This window comes from Podarcis muralis, chromosome 10, assembly GCF_964188315.1.
Source record: "Podarcis muralis chromosome 10, rPodMur119.hap1.1, whole genome shotgun sequence".
Lineage (NCBI taxonomy): Eukaryota > Metazoa > Chordata > Lepidosauria > Squamata > Lacertidae > Podarcis > Podarcis muralis.
In genome coordinates, this window is record NC_135664.1 from 34,919,678 (window position 1) to 34,944,383 (window position 24,706).

Here is a 24,706-nt window from a genome sequence, read left to right on the forward strand (position 1 = left end):
CTTTAGGTAATGGGGCCTCCTGCTGCTGCCGCGCCGCCGGAGCCTGATTTCTGTTCTTATCCTGAAGCAAAGTTCTTAACCTGAAGCACTATTTCTGGGTTAGCGGAGTCTGTAACCTGAAGCATATGTAACCCGAGGTACCACTGTAGATGCATCTCCTATCCACCTATACGCAGACAGGGAATTCTGGTATCTCTTATGCCCTAGGAATATTTGCTTCTAATAGATCTCAGTGACAGGGGAGATCTCAGATCTCATTCCAGGACCTACCCTTGGAGCTCTGTATTGCACTAAAATGGCAGGTGCAAATCATGCTGTGGTGATGCTGCTATCTCCGAATGACCTAGCCAGTCTCCATCATCATTTCAAAGAGATTTTGTATCTGCTTTTAAGCTTCGTACAAGTACTTTGTGAAGCAATGGGGATAATTTTCCATCTCTTGCTACAGTGCCTCTAACCCTCAACTTGCTCCAAGTAGCACAGTGGTACCTCAGGTTACAAACACCTCAGGTTACAAACACTTCAGGTTACAGACTCCACTAACCCAGAAGTAGTACCTCGGATTAAGAACTTTACCTCAGGATGAGAACAGAAATCGTGTGGCGGCAGCGGGAAGCCCCATTAGCTAAAGTGGTACATAAGGTTAAGAATGGTTTCAGGTTAAGAACAGACCTCAAGAATGAATTAAGTTCGTAACCAGAGGTACTACTGTATAAGTAAACATGCAATGATGGAGGAGAACAGGGGCCATGTTCTGGGGTGGTCCAGTGCTCTCAAAACCCAGATCTTTTTTGCTAGACTTGAGGTCTCCTGACCCTTCCTGTTTTCCAACTCCCTCTCTCCGGAAAAAAAAAAATTGCTTATAGGGAATCTGAGTGCACTACTAACTGCAATGTCAGTGAAACGACAGCCACTCTCCATCTTAATTGACCCAGAAGCCTTTGCTTTAGTTCTAACATGTGCATTAGCAGCAGTCCTTGCTAATAGACTGAAAGGTCATGTGGAAGGCTCAATCCACCACATGCAGGACATTTACAGACTTGTCACTATTTGTGGGTGGGATCCAATCACACAGAAGGAAATTCAGGTTGCAAAATTAGAATGGATTTGACGCTTTTGCGCAACAAACCAACTTTCCCCAAAGATCTGGCTTCTTGTGGTAAGGAAAATGAGGGGGAAATGCACTGGGAAGTTTGGAATAACACTCGCTCTGACATAACATCACCTAACATCTCTTAAATCAAGTACGAATAATGCTCAATAAATAGATTGCCTGGAAACACCCAAAGTGTACCAGGCCCAGAAAAACCTGCAGATACTTATAGCTCAGAGTACATCCTAACAGCTGGACTCCCCTGCCACCCACTCAGAAAATCAGCTTACATTCACATCTATACATACAAATGGATACATGCAAATTTATGTCATGATCTGTGCCCCAAATATTTTAACTACTGTATCTAGGAATATCCCTGGAGAGGGAGCTATTCCGCTCCCCTATCTCTGAATTATCTCTTTTATTTTTTTTCTTAATCCCATGTGATGTTAGATCTAGAGCTGGGGAGGAGATATACACTCTAAGTTGAAACGGTTTTTAATATGTAAGCATTGGTAGCCTTGCACTCTTCCTTTTTCTTCTTCTAGATATGGTGAAACTTGACCTATGAAACACCACGTTCTTAAGGGAATGTGATTGTGAAAAGGAATCCCCCATCATCCATCAACAGATGTTGTGTGAGCAGACTAAATACATTTTTGGAGAAATTCGGAACATCTATAACATGCCATCTAACTTGGTATGTGTTGTCTTGAACATAGGGAATTGGATATTTGTTGAAGTTTTCTGTCTTTTGCTGATTAGTTGTTCTATATGTACCCAAGGAAAAAAAATATGGTCTGAAGCTCAACATCAAAAAAACGAAGATCATGGCCACTGGGCCCATCACCTCCTGGCAAATAGAAGGGGGGGAAATGGAGGCAGTGAGAGATTTTACTTTCTTGGGCTCCATGATCACTGCAGATGGTGACAGCAGTCACGAAATTAAAAGATGCCTGCTCCTTGGGAGAAAGGCGATGGCAAACCTAGACAGCATCTTAAAAAGCAGAGACATCACCTTGCCAACAAAGGTCTGTATAGTTAAAGCCATGGTTTTCCCAGTAGTGATGTATGGAAGTGAGAGCTGGACCATAAAGAAGGCTGATCGCCGAAGAATTGATGCTTTTGAATTATGGTGCTGGAGGAGACTCTTGAGAGTCCCATGGACGGCAAGAAGATCAAACCTATCCATTCTTAAGGAAATCAGCCCTGAGTGCTCACTGGAAGGACAGATCGTGAAGCTGAGGCTCCAATACTTTGGCCACCTCATGAAAAGAGAAGACTCCCTGGAAAAGACCCTGATGTTGGGAAAGATTGAGGGCACAAGGAGAACAGGACGACAGAGGACGAGATGGTTGGACAGTGTTCTCGAAGCTACCAGCATGAGTCTGACCAAACTGCGGGAGGCAGTGGAAGACAGAAGTGCCTGGCGTGCTCTGGTCCATGGGGTCACGAAGAGTCGGACACGACTAAACAACTAAACAACAAATGTACCCAAGAAGGCAGTCAAACTTTTCTTTCCTGGGACTGATATGAGTAATTTCAAAGGAGAAAACTGTTTTTGATCCTTTGATGGAAAGCAGACTTACTTGCATCCTTGTTTTGTTCCCGCCTTATGATTCTGCTAGCATGAAGCTCGTAGAATTTTGATTATATCCACATTGTTGGAGTTTCCTATATTGGTGTGCAATGGTCCCCTGACTTATATTGCTCATTTCAGAACTGAGGCAGAAGATTTAACACCGCGGCGGTTTCCGCTTCAAAACAATTGTGAATGCAGATGATAACAGATGGGAGTGTTCCTCCCGAGTGCATGTTTGTGCCAGATATCCTCGTTACAGCTTGTTCTGAATTGCCTAGATTTCAAGAGCTGCTTAATTCCAGTGAAGGTGAAGAAACAAATAGGATGCTACATGAAAGGCAGACTCTGTGCATCCTAATGAATTTGCTCTGCTTATGTAGAGAAGAAGGATAAGTGACAGCTCAGATGGGCAGGCAAAGAGGCTGCTTGGTAAGTAGAATGAAAATTTTCGAAAGGCTGCTCTTCTCCTGAGAGTAATAAAGAAAACAGAGGGGCAGCAGAATTTAATGAGAGGCTTCCCTTCTTAGATCTGATAACTGGGAGGAAGGGATGTAACACATTTGCTAACCCAGCCAGTGAAGAAGGCATGGCCTATGTGGGGTTAACACCTATTTGCTTCAAAAGCCAGGCGATTCAGCTGCAGGATGGCATTTGCTGGGACACTGGCAAACAACGGGAAGAGGAACTTACATACACCCAGTGCTTTTTTCTGGGGGGGGGGGGGACAGGGGTACGCATACCCTTAACAATTTTGTGAACCTAGGTTTGACCTCACTGAGGGGCAGTATTTCAATATGAGTAGGAAAATGAGAGTACCCCTAAACATTATTTTTTTTTAAAGCACTGCATACACCTTTGCCCTGCTGTGGTGACTACTGTACAGTTGTCTGTTTTATTGTGTATTAAATATATGGTAAACTGCCCCAAAAAACTTTGGTTAGTAGGCAGGGCATAAATACTGCTAAATTTTAAATTTAGGTTTTTATTGTATAGTTTTACATTTTTTATTGCTGTGAACCACTTTGATATATATTTTAATGGCATAGCAGTATACAATTTTTAATGAATAAATAATAAACTACTGCTGAATCTTCATTGCTCAACTCCATAGGCCACACACACACACACACACACACACACGATGGGGAAATCCAATTCAATTTAGCATATTTCATCAAATAACATGCCTTCAAAAAGGAAATAAATAATGTCCCCTCTCCTGAACAAAAGGGGCACTGATGCCTGCCATTAATTAGCAGATAGGTACTGCAGGCATGATAGGGGTGTCCCCGCCTTTAATGCCTGTCAGAGACTGGCTGGATACTGAGGAGTGGGCACCGGGAGAAGGGAGGTTGGATCCTGACTTGGAAGAAGGGATCAGTGATGTGGGGGAGCCTGTGACAGCCAGGAGACAAGAGCCAGAGGCAGGAGAAGCTGCAGGACTGGAGAGTGAAGAATGGGCGCAGAAGTAGGGGAAGATAGGTCAGGCTGGTGTAAAGGCTTCCACCCCAACTCCTCCTGCTGCTGCCCCCAACTTCACTGCTCCACTGTCTCCTAGGACCAGGCGAGAACTGAAGAGGGAGAAGCAGTAGCAGGTTACACGCAGGCATAGTCTTTGCCTGCTTGCGCGCAGCTTGGATGAGGGAAATACATAAGCTAAATAAAGTAAAAAGGTACAGCATTTATAAAATGTGTCCAGGTCTGTTGATTATCTTCCAAGAGCACCGCTGACTTTGAGGCAAAGCTCACTAAGTGTTCCTTTTCTGCACCCTCTAGATGTTTTTCAAATGTTTAGCGGCATATCAGCAGTTGCCAGCATTTGGTAACTGGCACTGCTTTGCATAGCAAGACAGAGAGCAATGTAACAGCAACTCAAAGATACCCCCTACTGGCAAAACAGAGCTTCCTTGTGGAAATTGCTCTGGATATTGCTTTTACAATTATCTTACTTTTAAGTGCATGTGCACGGATGTTTCCATTCTAGCTATTTTTCTGGGGAGTGGTGGCTGCTGTGAGTTTGGAACTGGCATCTTTTGTTACTACTGCTGTATAAGGATGCATGTACAAATGGTTCATTCTCATCCATTCCTGCTAAATATTCACACTTTGATATAGCTTGGTAAGCCTTCCAGACATGGCCATTTTCAGGTCTTTTAGCACTGAGTACATAGGATCATGTTGTAAATCTGCTAAGGACAGAGCAGTAGAGGAGAACTTCTGATTATCTGTGTATGCACATACTATTTTCCTAGCAGATTTAACTCTCCTAGTTTTGTTTTGTTTTCTGTTAACACAACAGTGTCTCACTACAGAATATGTGCTTGAACACTAATTAGAGGCATTGTGTATCTCACTAAATGCTGCTGCGCAACTCTCATGCATACCTTGCGATTTTCATGCTTTCTCCTTACAGCCCTGAGTCATATCTATCATTCTGACCATTTTCTGTAGCATTTTCAGTGCTCTGGAAAGCACAAGCACTTTGCTCAAGAACACAAAATGCCAACCCAAAGCAAGTAACAGAGTGCAGTTGAAGAGCAGGCCGCTTCATCAAACCAACCCAAACACTTCTCTTAGCAGCAGGCAGTAGAAGCTGGCAAAATCCTGAGGTAGTTCCATAGTAAACATTGCCCTAATAATAATAATAATTTGTTATTTGTACCCCTACCATCTCAGTTGCCCCAGCCACTAAGAAGCCTAGGAAGGCCTGAACAATTAATTTCCTGTGACTTGCAAACAGCTCTCCTCTACTGACAAACACTAAAATGGATAAGCCGTACTTTTCTTTTCTTTTACACAGTCATTAACATTTCCTGTCGTTTCACACCTCATAGTACTATTTTGATGTTATTGTTCTTTGTGTGTTTCATTGCAGTCCAGATTCGAAAAGCCTAAGACTGATTTTGAGGGGGGCAAATCTCTCCCAGAAAGATCAGGCTAGATAAGGTTTTGCTCAGTGGGCACATTTCCATCAGTTGGACTAAGACCTGAGAAACTAGGGTTCAAATCCCAATGAAACTCACTGGGTGACCCTGGGCCAGTAACTGCCTCTCAGCCTAACCTACCTTCTTGTTGTTGTTTTTTAGATTTATATACCACCCTTTATCAAAAGCTCCCAGGGCAGTAGACAACATTAGAAACATCTTTTAAGGAACATAATAATAATAGCATAATAATAAAGAGCATAACAATAAAATAATCATAACAGTCGTCGACGTCCCCTTAAATAGACCATAGATTATTTAATGGCTGAAGGTCTGGGTAAAGAGGAATGTGTTTTCCTGGCGCCTAAAGACATGTAATGGAGCCATGCGATTCTCTCTGCGAGGAGCATTCCACAGATGGGGAGCCACCACACAAAAGGCCCCTTCTCATGTTGCCACCCTCCAAAATACCAGGCAGGGTTCAAGGATCCTTTCAACTGCAACAAATTAAATTAATGCCACCTGCCCTCCACAATGAGGGGTAGGGATGGAAAGAAAGGCAAACATGGAACTTTACCCCACACCCTTTTGCACGATTCCTGTACCTTTAAAAGCCTGGTGATGACAAGACTCCCGTCCTGTGACAATGTGGAGTCTCTTCAGGATTTGCACCCCAGGCCTTTGCTTTGAAAACCTGCTGGTTGGATAGCAGCACTGCAGCACTTGGGTTGAAAAATGGTGGGAGCACTGGTGATTTATTGTAAATATTATTGGTGGTGATGTTGTTCTTTTCTAAAAATAAAAACCAATATATTTAGGGGTACTTTCATTTTGACTCAAGAAAGCCACCATTTTATAGTTCAAATCAGGGAAAATAAATACAGTAAATGGACAAAAGTACAAAGAACATGCATTACTCATATTGAAATACTGCCCCTCAATGAGGCCAAACTTTCATCAGTAAAACACCACACATCCCACATTCCACACTGCTTCACACATTAAACGCTCGCTTCCGCCTGAGGCTCAGGAAACAACGTGACAGGGAATGAGGCCGTCATTGGGGGTAGCAATGGAAGCGACGATTCACCGTGCTAGCGAAGAAACGAAAATTTTAAAAAAGTTTCTTGTCCTGTTAAGAGTCAAAAAACGTTTAGGGGTATGCACCCCTCTGCGTCCCCCCAGAAAAAAGCGCTGTATATATGTTTCTCTGACCGTTATTGTTTTAATATTATGTAAAATGACGCTATAATTGAATGTTTATGGGTTTGTTTTCGGAGGCTGTATTAAATTTTACTTACTTAAAAAAATGATTAGTATTATGAGTTTTTCATCATATAACAGCAAGCAAAGGGATGTTTGCAATGTTAGTAATGATTTACTTTCTTGTAGAAGAATAGCATGACTTTTTTTGGTTCCTCGGGGATCCAATTTGTTACAAAGGTTGGTTATTATTATTTAATGTACTGCTGTTATAAAAACTGAATAAAAATAATTACTTTTTTTTAAAAAAGCAGCAGCAGCCAGGTCGGAGTACTACATTTCCAAATTGCCTATTCTTCAACCTTTTTACAACAAACCAGGCTCTTGAGCTTCCACGCTGTCGTCTTCCAGCCCAGTTAACTTCTGTTCCAGGGGCCACTGAGGAGGTGGGCAAGATGGCGCCATTATCTCCAAGCACTGCACTGAAGAACTGGAACTTCTAATGCTGGGTTTTCCCCTCGGCGTACCTATTGCATCCACGTTCGGAGGCTTTGAAATGGTTCTACTGAAAAATGCCAGAATGGTCTTATTTGAAATGGGGGAGCCATTTGCTTTGGGACAGGTATGGGCCAGCTTCTGGGGGCTAGTGGGGACATTTCAAGTTTTGAGACTGCTGTGGGCTCCAGTCACAAAATGGCATGACTCGATGCAACATGGCTGCCCAGAAGGAAGGCATGGCACAACGTACAATGAGATAGTACCTGGCTGAAGCCTGACCGATAATTGTGCTTCCATCTCAGAAAAGGCTTAATCTGTTGAATTTCTGCCTGGCACACAGCTCTTAAAGGCAGGAGAAGCCCATTTTCACCAATTATCAACCCTAAACTAAAGCATGGCTTAGTGACTAATTCATGTAGGGGTGCACAAGGAGGAGAGGTCTAATGAAGAGGACTATTTCACTGTAGCTTTTCAGTTTTTATATGAATGTGTAGTAGCAGGTTTTTTTTTAACTCAATATTTTAACTTTGAATTATAAATGAGTCTTCTCAAGAGTAGCAACGACTTTTAGGTGCTGGTTTCAGCCATACAAAACAACTCAAGTGTACTGTTCTTGATCACAGCTCTTTATTTTATTTCTTCAAGTGTACAAAACTATTGACCAATGGTAGAGCTTAAAATTTACAAATGGCCTTTTAAACAAGTTGGAACTCAGCTGTACATTTAAGCATGCAACACACAATTTCCACTTCTTTTAAAGGAATTACTTGCTTCTCTTATCACACTGCATGCAGCATGATTTTTTTAAAAAAAGAAAACAGTGCAATAATAATGCTACTTTACATGATATGTAGAAACAAAAAACTTTCATGAATAGGGTTTTCTTCTCTCTCTATATATAAAATATGTGCATTAACATTCACATTGTCTGACATAACTTCTTACTTTTCCTTACATATATTGTATGCACTGGATTAACCACTGGTCTGTACAGCTTTAGTAAAACAGCCCATTTTCAGTTTAAAAAGTGTAACAGTATAAAAATCCAAGCAATGTGTTAAAGTAAAAAAAAAATGTGGTGGGAACTGTGTGAAGCTCAAAAACTAAAGAATGTGAACAAGAGTTCAAGAATAGCAGAATGCTTTATATTTAAAAGTGCTTTCCAGATTTGAGCCAAAGTTTAAATCCACTAAAAGTGTTTTTTTTGGTTCACACAAGGAAGCTATTTGATTAGAAGTGTTCTTTTCCACAAGCTCCATCAAGAATTGGAGACCTAGTTTTCTTTCAATTCTTAGTAATTTTCCTCCTCACATCCCACACACACTTTTGTTCACAAAAGTTTATTTTCTCAGAATATTTTGACCCATGAAAACCAAAGTGAAGCCAAAATAATCTGTCTGTGACGTTATGATTTTTATTATGGCTATTTTTGTAGTATCACAAACAAAGCATTGCAGCTTCATTGTATAAGAAGACACACTCCAAAATCTGGAGATCTTGTTGGGTCCTAGTCATTACTAGTTATTCAAAGAAAAAATATCTGATGTGTTCTTCAATAAATGTACCATATCTTTTTCAAATTGTTTGTCTGAAAGTCAATATTGGAAATATAGCAACTTCCAAGTTTAATGAATAGATATGGCACAACCTTGACAACATTGTTATCATAAACACACCTCATCTCTGTGTGAATTCCATCAAGGCACTATTACAATACTCAAGTTTCTGATGGCCTGCTCTCAAAAGATGCCCAAAAATTGAGGATACAGTAGAAACATAGCAGTCACAAGAGTTTAGCAGTTAAGTATTCTATTTACAACAGGATAAAAACCATGAAGAAAGAGTTGTTAAAGCAAGTAACTACCATCGTGGTAGATGAGATGAATGTATTTAACTCTCATTCCATTTCATTAACATTGAATTGGCAAGAAGTTTTTCCCCAAAGGCACAGGAGGGCAGTGAACTGTAACATCCTTTGATACATACAGATTAGCTGTTAGAATGAACTTTTCATGAAAAGGAAGCATGCTGTACTCCTATAAGGGATGCTTAATAGTTAAAAACTAACCTAACACGTGAGTTACAAGTTTTTGTGTATTGCCAGAACTCTATTTACTACTTTACACCCAACACATTTAGTTTCTTTTTAGATATGTTAATGGTTACATGGCATATTAAAGGCTTATAGTGCATTTCTTTTAAACAAACAGCCATAAATATGGCAGTAACAAGCAATTCTGAATATTTTCTACTTCTGTACATAAAATATACACAATCGAGTGAGAAATCAAGTGCTCTGCTTTAAATACTAAAAATTAACAGGGACGTCGTTGCCTTCAGAGTTCTACAAACTGTACAATCAGGGTTTTTAGAACTATGCGCAGAAAACAGTTGGTCTGAAGGAATTTAAGGTCGTATACACATAGCTAAATATTATATATGAACAAACTATGCCTATAATCAACCACATTGTATAAAAAAATTAATCAGGCAATAATTTCCTTTGTTTTGCTCACCCAAGGAATTCTGTAAAGGAGCAAAGCAGGAATTTAAATTTTAAGAGCTGTGCTTTTTATATTTGAGACAGGAGAAGACAGGACTCTTGTGACTTAACTTTGCCACAGAAAGTTTTCTTAAAAGCAAATAAATAAATAAATGCCCCAAAGAATAAAGTAATTGAATACGTTTTCCAGCTCTACAAAAAAAAATGCACGAATAGAACATATGTGCAAGCAGGCTGACATAGAATATATTAGGTATGCACATTTAGCAGACAGGGGCGAAAGTCCAGTGAAAGCAAGTTAACATAACAGTTTTGACCACTGGGTATTGCAGTGTATGAACAGTTAGTTGTCCCAAATGCTCACTAATACATATAGATCATCAACCTCAGCATAAATATTTGGTGGTGCTACTGTCAAGGGAGATCTTTTACCAACTTGTATTTGTAACTATGACAGCATCCAGGCAATCTGTAAAGCATCCAGCTAGGCAGACTAAACTGCCTGCTACAACCACGTTAAATCTTAACTTTGGATTTGCAGCACTAGAAACCTGTTAATACACTGTTATGGAATTGTGTGTTAAGTGTGCAGTATTTGATGCGTATTTAAATATGATTTTTAAAATTTGGATTTGGCAAAAAGTCCACAAGGCAGAACAAAAGGGAAAGACCTGAAAGACAGGCAAGACCAGGATGGGAAGCCTGTCCAAATATTGCTGGACTCTTAACTCTTCACTTTTACAGCCAGTAATGATGGGAGTTAAGAGTTCAACAACATCTGGAGGGCCACAGGTTCTCCACCTTGGGCTGGACATATGCAAATATTAATCCAGAAAGATTTGAATCCAGGATATCTTACTCTGCTTAAGTTGTTTTAGACTACATAACAAAAGTAGTAAATTGACAGCTTCTTATATAACATTTGACTGCTAAATTGATCGACAGCGGGCCACGTACGCATGTCTTACTGAAAGAATTTATATTTGCTGTAAAATAAGATCACTGAAAATTGGGACATCCTACTTTTCTGCATGTTGCCTTGCATCTTAAATCCGTACTATATATGTCATGTAAACAAGCAGAATAGCAGGACTAAAAATTGGTTTTGAACAGATTTGTCTTTTGGAAATTTGACAGCATCCAGTAAGATTTGAAGACTGGGTTTTTTTCATTTACAGTGAGTGCTAGGATCTAGGCCCCCTCAAAGCGAATGTTTATAAACAGCACTGTGTGGAAATTACCTAGCTCCTGGGATTTATTCTTGAAACGCTGAGGTTGCTACCCAAGACTGTATATTATAGCATAACTGTTCAGACACAATTACATTCGGATGGCTCAAATGGCTCCATTAAACCCAGTGTTTGTTGAAAACTATGCTGATGCTTCATTACCCTAGAAAGTCTTTTCTGCTATCAAACAGAACCGTTTTTCTACCCCAACAGTAACCATGGCTTCCACTGTCTGCACCTCAACATAATGAGTTTCTGAAACTGTTCACTGTATAATACAGCACCTTGCAATTTGCCAACAGACGATGCTGTTGGGGAAGAAATGAATTGAATGTTGCTGAGCACACAAAGCTCTCTCTTTGGACTGTTGTAATGGTATTTCTCCTAAATTCACTAATGTGATCAATGGAATTCCATTTTCATAAACTAAGGAAAACTGCAGATGAGTAACAATCACAGAAATGTGCGATTAATGAAATGTTGGACTAATTGCGTAAACATCTTTTAATGGCAATGAACAACTGAGTAGTTTAATCTTTTTACCACTATTAAGTTTCCAAATGAGTATCACTGGATATAATTTTCCTAATGAATGTATGAAGACCATAATTCCCACTAAACTCTGAAGACATTTTAGGTTAGAATTCACTTGTTTTGTTAATATGACCACTGGAGATTATATGATTACAGTGAAGAAAGATATGTGTTTTTGAATTCCCAGACTGCTATATTCTGTACTGGTATTTATCAGAGCAGTCTACAACACTTTAGAATATGCAAGGCAGTTATCCAGCGTATTAAAGATGCAAAGAGAAAGGTACTGGTATGTAAGCATTGTCCATGTCATCTGGATAGGACGGAATATAACGGACATTGCTCCATGTGAGCACAGCCTTTTAAGGCCAAGACTTAAATCTTCTGTGTCCCTGTGTTTTAGATAATATTGCCTTATTTGACGCCAAACCAAGATGAAAATATGGTCCCACGAAGAACATGATATTTCCACTTCATATATTCATCTGTCCAGTCATTCTATTTAAGCCAGTAATTGATTGCAAGCTGCAGGAGAATCATCAGTAAAATGAAGACATAGTGCTTGAAGTTAAAGAAGTTATTATCTGGAGTCTGTGAGCTTGAAGTCATTCTGGTTCTTAGAGCTGTGATGTCTCTGCAAAAATGTATGAACAAAAAAGGTGAATTCAAAAGGTTGCTAATTCTGAAACCACAGAAGTTATTAAAATATCACATACTAAATACATGGCAATTAGATCAGGATTTGTTCCAGCTATTTTAGAAATTCCTACAGTACTGGTTTTCACCAGCGTCAGAGGCCACAATTAGAGCCTTGGGATGAAACCCCAAGTTCTAAAAATGGGGGACCAAAGGGGGTGGGGTTCACTTTAGAGCTGGCACAAATATGTGGGCCCAACTTCTACAAGCTCCAACAGTGAAATATTTGGAAATTTCTGCTCCAAAGTAACTTTTGCAAAAGCATATATTTGGCTATTTGGGGCATGAGTAAAGCAAAAGACAGCTGCTTTAGGGATGGTAAAAACTGAACAAAAAGAAATACCACATGACTATCCTCTAAGCAATGCTCCTATACAGTTGACATTAATTTCAAAGGGATTTTGGCGAGAAACACACATTAGATCAACTCCTTATTTAGAAAGCTAAAACAGAGTCACATTTTTGGTCTGTGAAGCTTTAATGAGTTTCAGTAGTAGATCTATCAACTAAAGTTTTAGTTAATCTACCATAATAATATCGAAATTTCTGGTAATCCACTTATTCAATGTGGAAGATTAGACCTAGATATTAACTCTCATGCCATAGACAAAAATGCCTGATAACTATTCTTAAGAACGTAAGAGATCTTATGATCGAATGTTGTCTTGTTTTGGCCAAGACAAATACAAGAAACAAAACAGAGGATGAATATTGTGCAGATCTAAAGGAGGCCCCTGAGACAAGTACTCCATGAAACAAACATGGAATTTTCCTACTACTGAACAAAACATGGGTAGAGACACAATAAAACTAGTGAATTCCTGGTCCACCCCACAAGTACAAAGAAACTGGTTAAAGAAAGTTCGGAGATTATATTGCGTTCATTTAAAAAACTGGTCATGCGTCACTAAAGAAGTCTGATTTACACATTTGAGAACTGATGACCTACGAGGATGGTTTGATATAATGTGTTTATTTAGCAGCTGATTCACGTATAAATAAGTGGCATTTTTTATTTTGACCAAAGCACTCGCGGTAAACATAGACAGAAAAACTTTCAAAAATACACACCTTCTAATGTCTTCTTGCGTCTCTCTTATAGATTCAATGGCACTTTGCAGTTCACCAAGGTCTAGCGTCTTCTTTCGGATTCTTGCACTGTGTTTGTGTTGTGCTTCAGAAGTAATTCAAATAATGCAAGATAGGTTAAAGAATGGAAATCTTTAACGAAGGCAAATGCTTTTAGTTCACCAAACAAAATCACGCAACTTTTCTCTTTTTCTGCCTTTCATAACTCAGGACAAAAGAACTGTTCCCAGTCCTAAAATAAATGCACCGTTTTACAACACAACCTCTTTAGTCTAAAGGAGAACAAAGGGATGTATCTACTACTGCATTCTATCCGAAAAGAAAAAAGTATAGTGTGAACTTACCTTCACTACCAGAGGAGTCCTGATTATCGGGTTCTGGAGATGAAAAGCCACTCTCCCCTTTCTTCGATTTTGCAGACCTCTTTATTTTTGCAACACTAACCTGCAATTCATAAGACTTATCTGCTCAGTAACAAGACAGATAAAACACCTGCTGTGACAACCTGCTTTGATATTAGAAAGAGGTCAGTCTGTTCATAATTTTGACAATGCATTATGCTCTTTAGAGTGGTCTCTGTAAGGCTGGAGGGATTGACTCTGGTTGTTGTGAACTTTGTGGGGTGGAAGAAACATCTGACCATGTTATATGAGACTGTTTGAGGTATATGGAAGAGAGCCTCTGCTTCATAGGATTAGTGATCTGGGTACTGCTAATCTGTTCTTAAGGGCTGCTCTTTGAGACCAAAACCTCTGGGGCTTGGTGTTGGAGATTCTATGGATATTTTTGAGAGATACAAGGATTTATAAAAGACTGTGAAGGAAGTGAAATAATACTGTTTGCAGTAATGGGGCCTTTCCTTTTGGCCTTGCAATGCCATTAAACCCAGGGAGAAGGAGGAGAAATCAACAACCAGCTTTCATGTTTGAAATGCAAGGTAAGGATGGGAAGGAGTTGTGCTGACTGCCATTTAGCTTCTTCAGTTCTGCTAACAGTGAACTTTCCTTGCTTATCCTCAGGTAAGGAAGGATTTCATTACAATTTTAATCTCCCCAAGGCAATTGGCCATGAGACAAATATTGAACTTTACATTCTAAATCTAAAGGATAATCTGCTGTTTTTTACTTGCCCACGTAATATCATACAAGAGCTTACCATTGGTGTCCGATGTCTGACTTTTGTTTGGATAGCACAATCTTTTTCAAACTGTATCATATCATTCAGTGGATCCCAAGGTCTTGTGCTGTGGGCAACAGAGAATGGACACAGTGCAAGTTAAGTAAGTCTACTCAAAAAGAGGAAAAAAATCATCCTGTTTCTTTTCAAAATGCAAGGTACTAGCATTTCATGAAGATCAAGAATGGAATATGCATCTTGTCTGATCTGGAGGGTCTCTTCATCTAAAGAAAAACATTATCCGATATATCTGCATGAAGGATCATATTACCAGTCAGACTACATACTATAGCCAAGTATGTAGTATGTGACAAGCTGTTTCAAAATTGTTTGCTAGTATCCCAAGTAGAAAGGGAAAGCAAACCAAAACTTACTCTGCAAATCTGTAGTTCCATTCCCCTGTGAGTGGATCTGGCTCAAACAGTTTGCATACCCACTCTTCATCTGCAAGTTTCCTTTCTTTGGCAGCCTTTCTCTGTGCTTCTTCAAGAACACACTTCTCCTGAGTTGCTTCTGATTGGTCTTTGTTATTTATAGCTCGGGTCACATGTTGCCAAAGTCTAGCACATACAAGTAATACAACTGTTAAGAATCAGACACTGGTCCAAATATATTCATTGCAAGTTTATTTCTGCTGTATCATCTGAACAAAACTTACAATTACCACATAAGCTTGATTTCAATTTGTTACCTATTTTAGAAATTATTTCTCCAATTTACTCCAACTCAAGTTCCTGTATTTTTTGCTGCACTATGTTTTTCACCCTCCACCCTTCCTGCTTCCAGCCATTAGCTGCATGATGCTTGCTATGTATTAATCTATAAGAAAACAGGTTTAATATGAACTTACTTCTCTGACTCAAAGTCACCTTGCTCCTCAAACTTCACTGTGTATCTTCTTAATCTGCGCTGTCTGATCTCGGGTGTTGGATTCCAGAATGTGTCTGAAACATCTGTCTTTTTGTCCCTAATAATAACTTCACTGTCCTGTAATGTTTAACATATTAGATTACTTTGTAGTCAAAGAGTAAACAATCTTACAAAGTCAATAAGAACAAAGACTTCCTTCAGAAAGTCACTTTTTGCAACCATGAGGTTTGTTTTGCCAGTTTGGCATACGTGGTTGGGGACAATTTAAAGTCAAATCTGAAAATAGATCTCTTATTTCAGCAAGAGGAACTTGATTTAAGGGAACCTGATTTACTTTCAGTCAGGTTTTGACCTCAGATGCAGTACTTCTGCAAAACTTTTTGCTACCAATGGAATCTAGAAAACAAAGAATCTGAAGTGAAAGTTCAAATTTTTGAAAGGCCTCTGAAAAGGTACAATAAATATTTGATGTGAATGGCAATTAGGGTAATCAAAGGGGGATGGGGGGGAATGTGTCATTCTTAACAGAATTATGTACCAATAATTCAATGAATGTAAGAGAAATTTTAAAGGGCTACCCAACAATTGAAAATAAACATGCTACTCACCCAGTGGCCTTCCAGAGTAGCTAGCACTTCTTTTCCAAGTTTAATTTTCCCCATTATCTGATTAACACTGTCATTGCTGCCCAAAAATGGCTATTAAAGAAAAAAGATTAGATGCTTGATAATGCTGTGTACAACTTTATAAGATAATGCCTCAGTTAACACATTGCATTATGCCAATATTTTAAAACAAATGATGGGTTTAACGTAAAAGTTCCCATAGTGCTCCTTCCTTACACCTATTGTGCTGCAGATGAAGTAAGCCAAAGGGAGGCTTGCCGTGTCTTCTGAACCCAGGCACGTGGCTTGTTTATTCCCAAATCATGAGCGGAAACCAGTGTTTGTTCTACTGCTTGTGGTTTGTTTGGTGGGAAACCAAAAGCTCATGTTCAGAGGACACAACAAGCCAGATTCTGGCATCTTTGGTCTGCAGAAAATGACAGCAGTAGGAGAGAAGTTCTTTGGGAACTTCTGAGCAGTGTGCACCAGCAGGCTGCTCATTCACATCAATGTACTGTTTATTTAAAGTAGGGTTTTGTGTGACAAGCAAATTAGGCTACTAAAAGGTTTCTGAAATGTCAGCCTAACGTATGCCAAAGAAAATGTCTGTCATCATTCCCCCAGAACTAAGTAGAATCAAATACTGAACTCTTCTTCCATTCCTTGAGAGATATCCGAAGAAAATTATCCACAAAGAAAAATTATGCTGGAAGTGCACAGAACACATCATGACTAGAGCAACTAATAACTATGGCACTATATCTGAGCTACAGAAGTATTAAATTTACTACTTTATTTTTATTTAAATCAGTGCTAGGGGAATCTATGGCCTCTGGATGCTGTTGGACTACGGTTCCCATAATCCCTGGTGTCCAACACCATCTGGGAGGCAGCCGGTTCCCCATCTCTGGGTAAAATGAATGGATTAATATAAAAGTCGTGTTTTTCTGCATAGTTTCTAAATAAATGTTATGAACTATTCTACTGATTAATAAATACAGCTAACTTTGGGTCAGATTTTTTTTTAAAAACAGAGAGTGGTTTTTTTTGTCCAAAACTGTAATATGCTTAGGGTTGTGCTGTTTACTGAGAAATACGTCTCACTGAGTTCAATAGGTAAGTGTGAAAAGAATTGCAAGGTACTAGAGGGTTTATGATGATGATTATCACCATCACCACTAATATTCAAAGGTTGCTTCCAACATTTAAAATATAAACTAGGCTAGTAAAAGAGGTCTCATTTCCTCTGCAGAACCAAAAGAATGAATGCACTACTCTGTATTTTCTAACGCTAAATCCTCTGGTGCCTATAAACAGGTTTGACTAACCTTTAGCTTGAATTCAAGTGCTGCACTGTATCCAGTTTTTTCACATGTGATGCTAACAGTTCCTCCAAGCTCTAAAGTCATTGTGCCATACAGAATTCCTGTTAAGAAAGAACTCGTTTTAATTCTAATTCTGTTACAAAGTTACCTCCATTTTGTACTTCCATTTCTACCTACAGTATAATTAAAGATGGTATACTAAAGCCCATGCCTTTTGTTACATTCCAAGAAAAATTAACTGACGGCAATATGGATAACAAGAGGAAAATTCCACCAACATGGCTAATCCTTTTCTTTAAAAAGCCACTGTCTATCAAAGGCTCATAAGCCCTCAAGCAACAAACAAAGTCAGCAGAAATCTTCAGCTGGTTAAATTCAAAAATACTAAAATCCTCACTGGAAGACATTACTTATTGGAAGTAATTATTGAGAAGACATTATTTATTCTACTGCTTTATCTTCTCTGCAGAAATTCAAATTGTTTATAAGTTCAAATATGCATAACTACTGTGTGATAACCAACAGCACCATATACGGAGTAACTCTGCTGATTTTAATGAGTCTGCTCTGAGTGTGACCAATGTTTGCTATCATTCACTGTATGTAGCACTGTGTCCTTCATTGTCCTGTTCTTAGGTATACAGAGAATGCCCTCCAAATGTCCCAGCGCTGTGCAAAGCTCAGTATGACCTACAGCTATCAATTTCTCTCCCCTTGGAGACTCACAACCCTAATCTTCTTTTAGAAATGATGCAACTATCTGGACTGTTCTTTCACAGAGAGGGCTCACTTTTGCATTGAGTAGGAGGGTTTTAGCATATTTTAAGTTCCATCTATCATGTATACCCCATTATTCAATCTTACATGAAATAAAGGACACCGCTGAATGAAGAAGTGGCCTTTGTGCAGCACAACTAAATATTTATTGAAGGATTTTTGCAGACAGAATGTGTCTTCCAAATTAGGGAAGGACCAAATTCCCACAAAAAAAATGATTTTTTTGGTGTGAAAATTGGGTCATACTCTAGTCCATGATTTCTCACGGGCCAAAACAAGCAACAGTTATTTTTTAGCAATCATTTTTCTCCCCGAGTTATGGTTATGAGGAAACGAAGAAACAGTAGTCATTTCTTCTCCAGTTTCTTCACTTAATCACACCTCCATACAAGTCGGCTCAGACTTTGTCTCATTCTCAAGCTATCTGTGCTTGCCAGAAGGCAGGGAAAGCACTTGTAACAAGAATGGATAGTAAGTAGGTTGGATTGGCCAAACTGGTATTTTTACCTTTACAATGTGCATATGGCATGGTCATTACATATTCCTCTCCTCTGTTTAGGAACAGCAGCCGTCCTTCACCATCCAGAATGGCAGATAATGAATTTCCTGAAAGACAATAAAATGTTATTTGAATAAGATTCAAAGAAGCACATCCAGAGAGTGTACAGAAGATTTACAAGACTAAATAGTGTCCTCACAGAAAATTCTGTAGACTAATATTATTAATTTAAAAGAACTATGGCACTCTTTTTTGTGGAGAGAAAGCTATTTCAGTTCATTTTTATCACTGCGTTCATCAAATTCTTATTATTTAACACACTTTCATCATTAAAAATAGGCACATTTTTGTAGACACTGAAAAAACAAACCCAAGATCTTACCATAAAATTTGGATTTGGCCAAGATATTACCACTAAGGCAAAATCCATCCTTTCGATTGCTTACATAGAAGGCAGATATTGGAGGATGATGAGATACCTGTTGAAAGCAACATAATTCAATATAAGCAGGTGAGTTGCTGTGAAAATCTGTGGCAACAAGCAAGCAGTGCAGAAGAATTATAATTTGGAATCCTAATCACTAGGCAAGTGGATGTAATTCACCAAATATGCAGCTACACACCAAGTATTATTGAAGATACTTGTGCAAAAACATGACATCAACATAATTAAACTAACGGACTACCCAGAAACCTGCAGTAGTTATGACTGCTGATAATTGGCTTATCGTTAAAGAGAAAGTAATAGTTAGAAGTGAGTCAAACTGAGATACACATGCACATACCTCACTATCGCATTTCAGGCACCAGTTTTACTACTAGACAGAGCCACATCTTTTCTTAACAATTACTTATTATTTTGCCCTTAAATTAGCATTCCACTCATAATCTCTACTCTATTGTGGAGAACCCATCAAACTTGAGATACTCAATATATATCCCAAAAGAATATTTACACATGGGCTAGAAAATTTGAGAACTGTAACATGTTATTCTTAATTAAGGTGGGAAGTACAAACAAGTCATATCCAAATATAGAGAACCATTCTCAAACTTCATTAGTCAGTTCTCAAATGAGTTGATTATGCATGTCCTGCATATAGACACGTTATCACCACAACGCTTGCCTTCAGATGATCAAACTTTGTGAAACAAATTTACGGGTTTCGAAACATCACCTAGCGTATCAGAAAGAACCTCAAATTTTGTTAGAATTCCCGGCTGCATGATTGCAGTAATGGGATTTTTGTCTTTCACATGACGATATATGTTTTGACTCCACAAAGTGGGAAGTGACGGAGACAGGATGTTTGTGTTACTGTGTTCTGTGAAGTGGGACTATTGTCCTTTGTTCTTTTTCTCTTTGCTGTCTGATGCCAGAGAGAGAGGGAGCCATGTTGCAGTGCTCCGTGTGTGTTTATATGTAAATATTAGCTGAAATGCTGAGTTGCTGAGGTCTGTCACGTGCATGATGCACAAACTCTGTGGATCCCTAAGTGTGCGGGTTGGCATCGGTCGCTGTGATGTTCAGGCAGAAGAAAGCTTTTGAAGCTCACGAACGATCAACCAGGAGGGTAGGAACATGCCAGTCGGGCATGTGTCTCTGCCAGGGTCCTACTTGAGTGTAGGCTGAACTCCTGACAACTCCTCAACAAAGACTTGGGATGACGTTGGCTGAGAGATTCCTGCTGACATTTGAAGGAGATATCCACAGTGTCCCACAGTGTCACATAGAGTATTTTGGAATCAATGTCTATGGAATGGAATAGAATCTGTCTAATCTCTGCAGTTAAGATTCTTTTGGAAAATATGTTTGATGTATATCCCAAGTCTGATGGGTCTTCCTCCATAAAAATTGCAGTCCTGTAACCTTTGTATGAAAGATTTATATGATCTGAAGAGAAACCAGTCACTTGTCCTTTTGGTGTTTCCTTCAACATAGGAAAGAGCCCTAGGCCTAAAATAATAAGAACCGCAATCTAACTGATATCCCTAAAACAGGAAAGGAAAGAAGGAAAAATAAAACATGCTAAAATAGAAGTGTTATGGTTCTATTATGCCAAGCTCTCCTCTGGTCATCTTCATATATTTGATGACACTGTAAATAAAAACAAAACTTGAAGAAATGCTGGTAGTTATAAAAAAACCACACGTATTTGTTACATCTTTGGTAATACCTGTTCAGCTATATAATAAGTCTTGCTATTTGTTATTGGATGAACCCACAAGCAACGGAAGGTCTCACCGAGGATAGGGTTGTAGGGTTTTTTAAGTCCCTGAAAAGAGAGACAATTTTTGCTAAGAAAATACATTCCAACTGAAAAAAGAAGGGCCTAATAGTTTTCAATTCGTAAGTATTTAAAGGAAAGCCCTACGGTGACATTCTCTCTCAGGATAAGCTATGGTAAATTTCATATTTGTAGGGCATATAGAGGCACAGCAACTATGGAAATGTATTTCTGTGACTCACATTACATTTTATTAAACCAGTCCAGTAGTCAAATCACTAGAGAACATTGCCTTTGCACAGTAGTACCACAGTGCTCACATCAAAAGCAGAAGAGGCAGCACTGTGTGTTTATTTGACCACATACTAGTTAAGTATTTAACTGACTACATTTTTAATCCACATTTCCTCCAAGGAGCTCGAAGTGTTGTGCATGGTTCTCCCTCTCCCCATATTATTATCACAACATCCCTGTGAGGTAGGTTAGGCTGAGACACTGTGGCTGGCCCAAGGTCACCAGTGAGCTTCATGGCTGAGTGGGGCTTTGAATCCTGGTCTCCCATGTCTCAGTTCAACACTATGCCACGCCAACTCTCCATATGGCATGTCTTTCACAGGGACCTTTGCCATAGCTGCTATTTGGTGTCTGAGGAGTCAGTCAACCAGACACAGAGATGACTGATTACGAGTGTTTAGGGAGAAAAAAATAATGTGCAAAAAGTATGCCTTTCTTAACATAGAGGACTATATGTATTGATTACTGTGTATTAGTTGTGCTAGCAGAATGATTTGCGCAGGAGGATAGAAAACCAGGATGGTTCTCGCAGGTAGCTGTGCAACAGACTGCTGAAGCCCTGATACTTTCTGATGTACAACTTGCTGCACAACAAGCTACTGCTAACACAACTATTGTGCTAGATTTTACACTGCACAACCATTATTCTCACCCTTAAGCTCCCACAAGAGCTGTCACTATTTTGGGGCTGAGGGTAAAACTGATCAATGGCCCACCCTCCAGAAGCCACATGGTATAGTGAGCATGGTCATGGCCCAAAGTGTTCATGGTCACAGAAGACCTTTATAATTAAATTAAATTTTTAATTCAAGAAGGTGAAGAGTGGCAGAAAGGGGCCCTCTTTAACCCACCCTGCCAGCTACAGATATAACCAACAAACACCATGATTAAAGCCACCACCCTACCATCCTACAGGCTTATTATACTAGTATCCAGAAATAGTCTACATGAGTATATAGGCAAATTTTGATCTGCACCAAAGTGTATGGGGGTGGGGGCAAGGAAAAAGAGTGAAAGGGGAAGGGATTTGCTACCACAAAAAGTGTTCAGAAAGTGTTACCTTTGGCTTTTTGTAGAATCCTGACAAATACCATTTCACAACTTGTTTCATGCGATTGTAAGCATTCTCTTCAAGGGCAGCTCTAGAAAACAAGATTTGTTAAGCAAATCTAAGTACTTTTTTGGACACAGTCTTTATTTTAATTAAAGAACAATGTACAATAAAATTTCAAAACTATTAACATGTGGATAGAGTAAAAAGCAGATCTTGTCTGTACACAATAAAGAGCAGTGTACAAAAGTGTGAATAAGAACTAATTCAAATACAAGATGGAAATACAATTTAAAGCCAGTAAATATATATAACAAGGCAAAAACTCAAAAAACAAGTTAAAACTCAAAAAAAATCTTGTGTACAAACTAGATATAATAACAACGCTAAAATGCCTGAGCAAATAAGAAAGCCTTCTCAAAACACTGAAAAACTTGCTGTGTGAAGTCCTTTAGAAATAAATTCTCAAGTCGGGGCAAAGTCTAAAGCATAAAAGGCCCTCTACCTTGTAAAAACCATAATGAACCCCTAACTAAAGGCAGTATTGGATCAGCACCTTTCTTGGTGCTCTCAAGACATGGGCAGGTTGGTGTGGGAACAGACACTCCTTCAGATACATGAATCCCAAGGTGCTTAGGACTTTAAAGGTAAGCCCCACAAAAGAAGGGAAAATTCCAGGGGCTAGAAGTATGATTTATTGCAGGCCTGACATGTTTTACAACTTATTAAGAAAGCAATGTTAAAAAATGCTTCTGAAAACAAAATACTGAGCGGATACATCTGGTTAGTTTTTATTGTAGAGGAATGAAATCAACTCACTCAGATAAGAAGTCTGCATGATAGTAGTAATCAGAGAGTTTATCCAAGAAAGAACGAGTTTCCAAAATAAACGTGGGCAGCACCACCTTGGAGAGGTCCATTCCTGGGCGTACTTGTTTTAGTAATGTCCATATCAAGCTTTTGTTCTCTTCTGATACTGTTTCTGTTTGGGAAGCTTCTCCTGCCTTCAACAACAACAAAGCAGAATAGAACATAAACATGATATTAATTGAAAGAGCACATTTGCAGAAGGTATTTGGTTTCAGTCACCGTGGTTCAAAATTGCCAATGCCTTCTCTATGACGCGGGATGAATTCATATTTATTTTGCATTGGTCAGAGCCCATGTTTGTTAGTAAACTTGCTTCACCCACCCATCAAAAATGCATAATGCTCCAAAGAACAACTTAAGAGAAAGCACTCCAATTGACTCAAGTCTGGGCAATTTATCCCTAAGCAGTTTTTTGTTGTTGTTTTTTAATTAAAACCCGGAGCCTGCAACCCTGAATGAGCAAGGCCTTGCCAAAATATAACATGTGAAGCAATTCACATGCTGCACTTAGGAAACGTGAACTATTTTTTAAAAAACACCAAACAGCTATTTATCAAACTAAGGCTAGATAACCTGCAACACACTACAACTTCCAACTCAACCATGAGATTCAAAATTTCTGTTTCACCTTGATTAATACCCTTGGGCATGTCCTTACTGCTCTTATCAGTTGTCAATCTAAAATAATCTCTGTTTACCTTTGGGTCGGTTCAGGTGACTGGCTGGCTGTTAGCGTTTCGATTTGTCAAGTTATTTCTAAATCTGCATCAACTTTTGCCAACCATAGTCCCTTGGCCAAATCCTACCAGTTTCTTTTGCTTTTTATGGTGGCCTCTTATGCTTAGATATGCTTTAAAAATTAACCTACCAAAGCAATTAATCTACCAGTGGTCTGAAAACTGACCTACAGCTAGAGGGACATAAGACAAGAAAGTGTGTGATAAAAAGGCAAAGGAAACCATTTTGCAATTCAAATATTGCCAGAATGACTGCCTTTCCAAGGTACAATTTTAGTTTCAAAATATTAAAACCAAAACATTACTATTGCATAAAAACACTTTTTTTTTTTAACCTCTCCAAGCTCTTCATGAACTTCTTCCAAATACGTTGTTTCCTTGATATGATCAGGTTCAGGGTCAATGTACGAGTCATCCTGCCGCTCAGATGTGTCAGTGTCACTTTCTCCCAAGCCATCATTATCCGATTCATCGCGATCATGATCATTTTCCCTATCTGATTTATCAGAATACAGATCTGGATCTTTGAAGTGATGCCTTTCCATTTCACTATCATTTAGCCTTAAAAAAGAAGAGATAGGTTTCAATCCTGGGGCTTTCCTTTATACAGTTTAGCAGCTCAACTCAACTTATGGCTTTTGAGTGGTCAGTTCAGTAAACATTAGGCACGATAAAGTCAAATTTAAGCATTTTTCGGTCTCAATGGAAAAATTAAAAGCACATTTAAATGAGTGGGACACAGGAACATTTAAATTTGACTGGGATCTATCCCAAGTTTTAATTTATGCAACATCAATTTCAAAACTTTTTCATATGGTTTTACCTCTGTTTATACTATAGCATCATTACTTTATCACTAACCAAGTAACTATGCATATAAAAAGAACTGCAATTACTACAGCTTAAGACTGCAATTGTAT

At 38.9% G+C, this 24,706-nt stretch overlaps 1 protein-coding gene across 8 annotated transcripts in view; it reads right to left on the minus strand.

Moving 5' to 3' along the window:
• Positions 1-7,908: 7,908 nt before the first annotated feature.
• OSBPL8 (oxysterol binding protein like 8) overlaps positions 7,909-24,706 on the minus strand; it is a 68,300-nt gene continuing 51,502 nt past the window's right edge. For all 8 annotated transcript variants that reach the window (XM_028745339.2, XM_028745334.2, XM_028745335.2 and 5 more), the window contains 14 exons: positions 24,122-24,347; positions 22,999-23,183; positions 22,189-22,270; positions 20,784-20,882; positions 18,989-19,085; positions 18,615-18,713; positions 17,334-17,431; positions 16,009-16,098; positions 15,381-15,517; positions 14,905-15,090; positions 14,510-14,597; positions 13,699-13,798; positions 13,337-13,439; positions 7,909-12,203 (listed from right to left, as the gene is read on the minus strand). In XM_028745339.2, the coding sequence (XP_028601172.2) occupies positions 12,068-12,203; positions 13,337-13,439; positions 13,699-13,798; positions 14,510-14,597; positions 14,905-15,090; positions 15,381-15,517; positions 16,009-16,098; positions 17,334-17,431; positions 18,615-18,713; positions 18,989-19,085; positions 20,784-20,882; positions 22,189-22,270; positions 22,999-23,183; positions 24,122-24,347 (1,726 nt within the window). In that variant the 3' untranslated portion in view covers positions 7,909-12,067. The remainder of the gene's footprint in view (positions 12,204-13,336; positions 13,440-13,698; positions 13,799-14,509; positions 14,598-14,904; positions 15,091-15,380; positions 15,518-16,008; positions 16,099-17,333; positions 17,432-18,614; positions 18,714-18,988; positions 19,086-20,783; positions 20,883-22,188; positions 22,271-22,998; positions 23,184-24,121; positions 24,348-24,706) is intronic.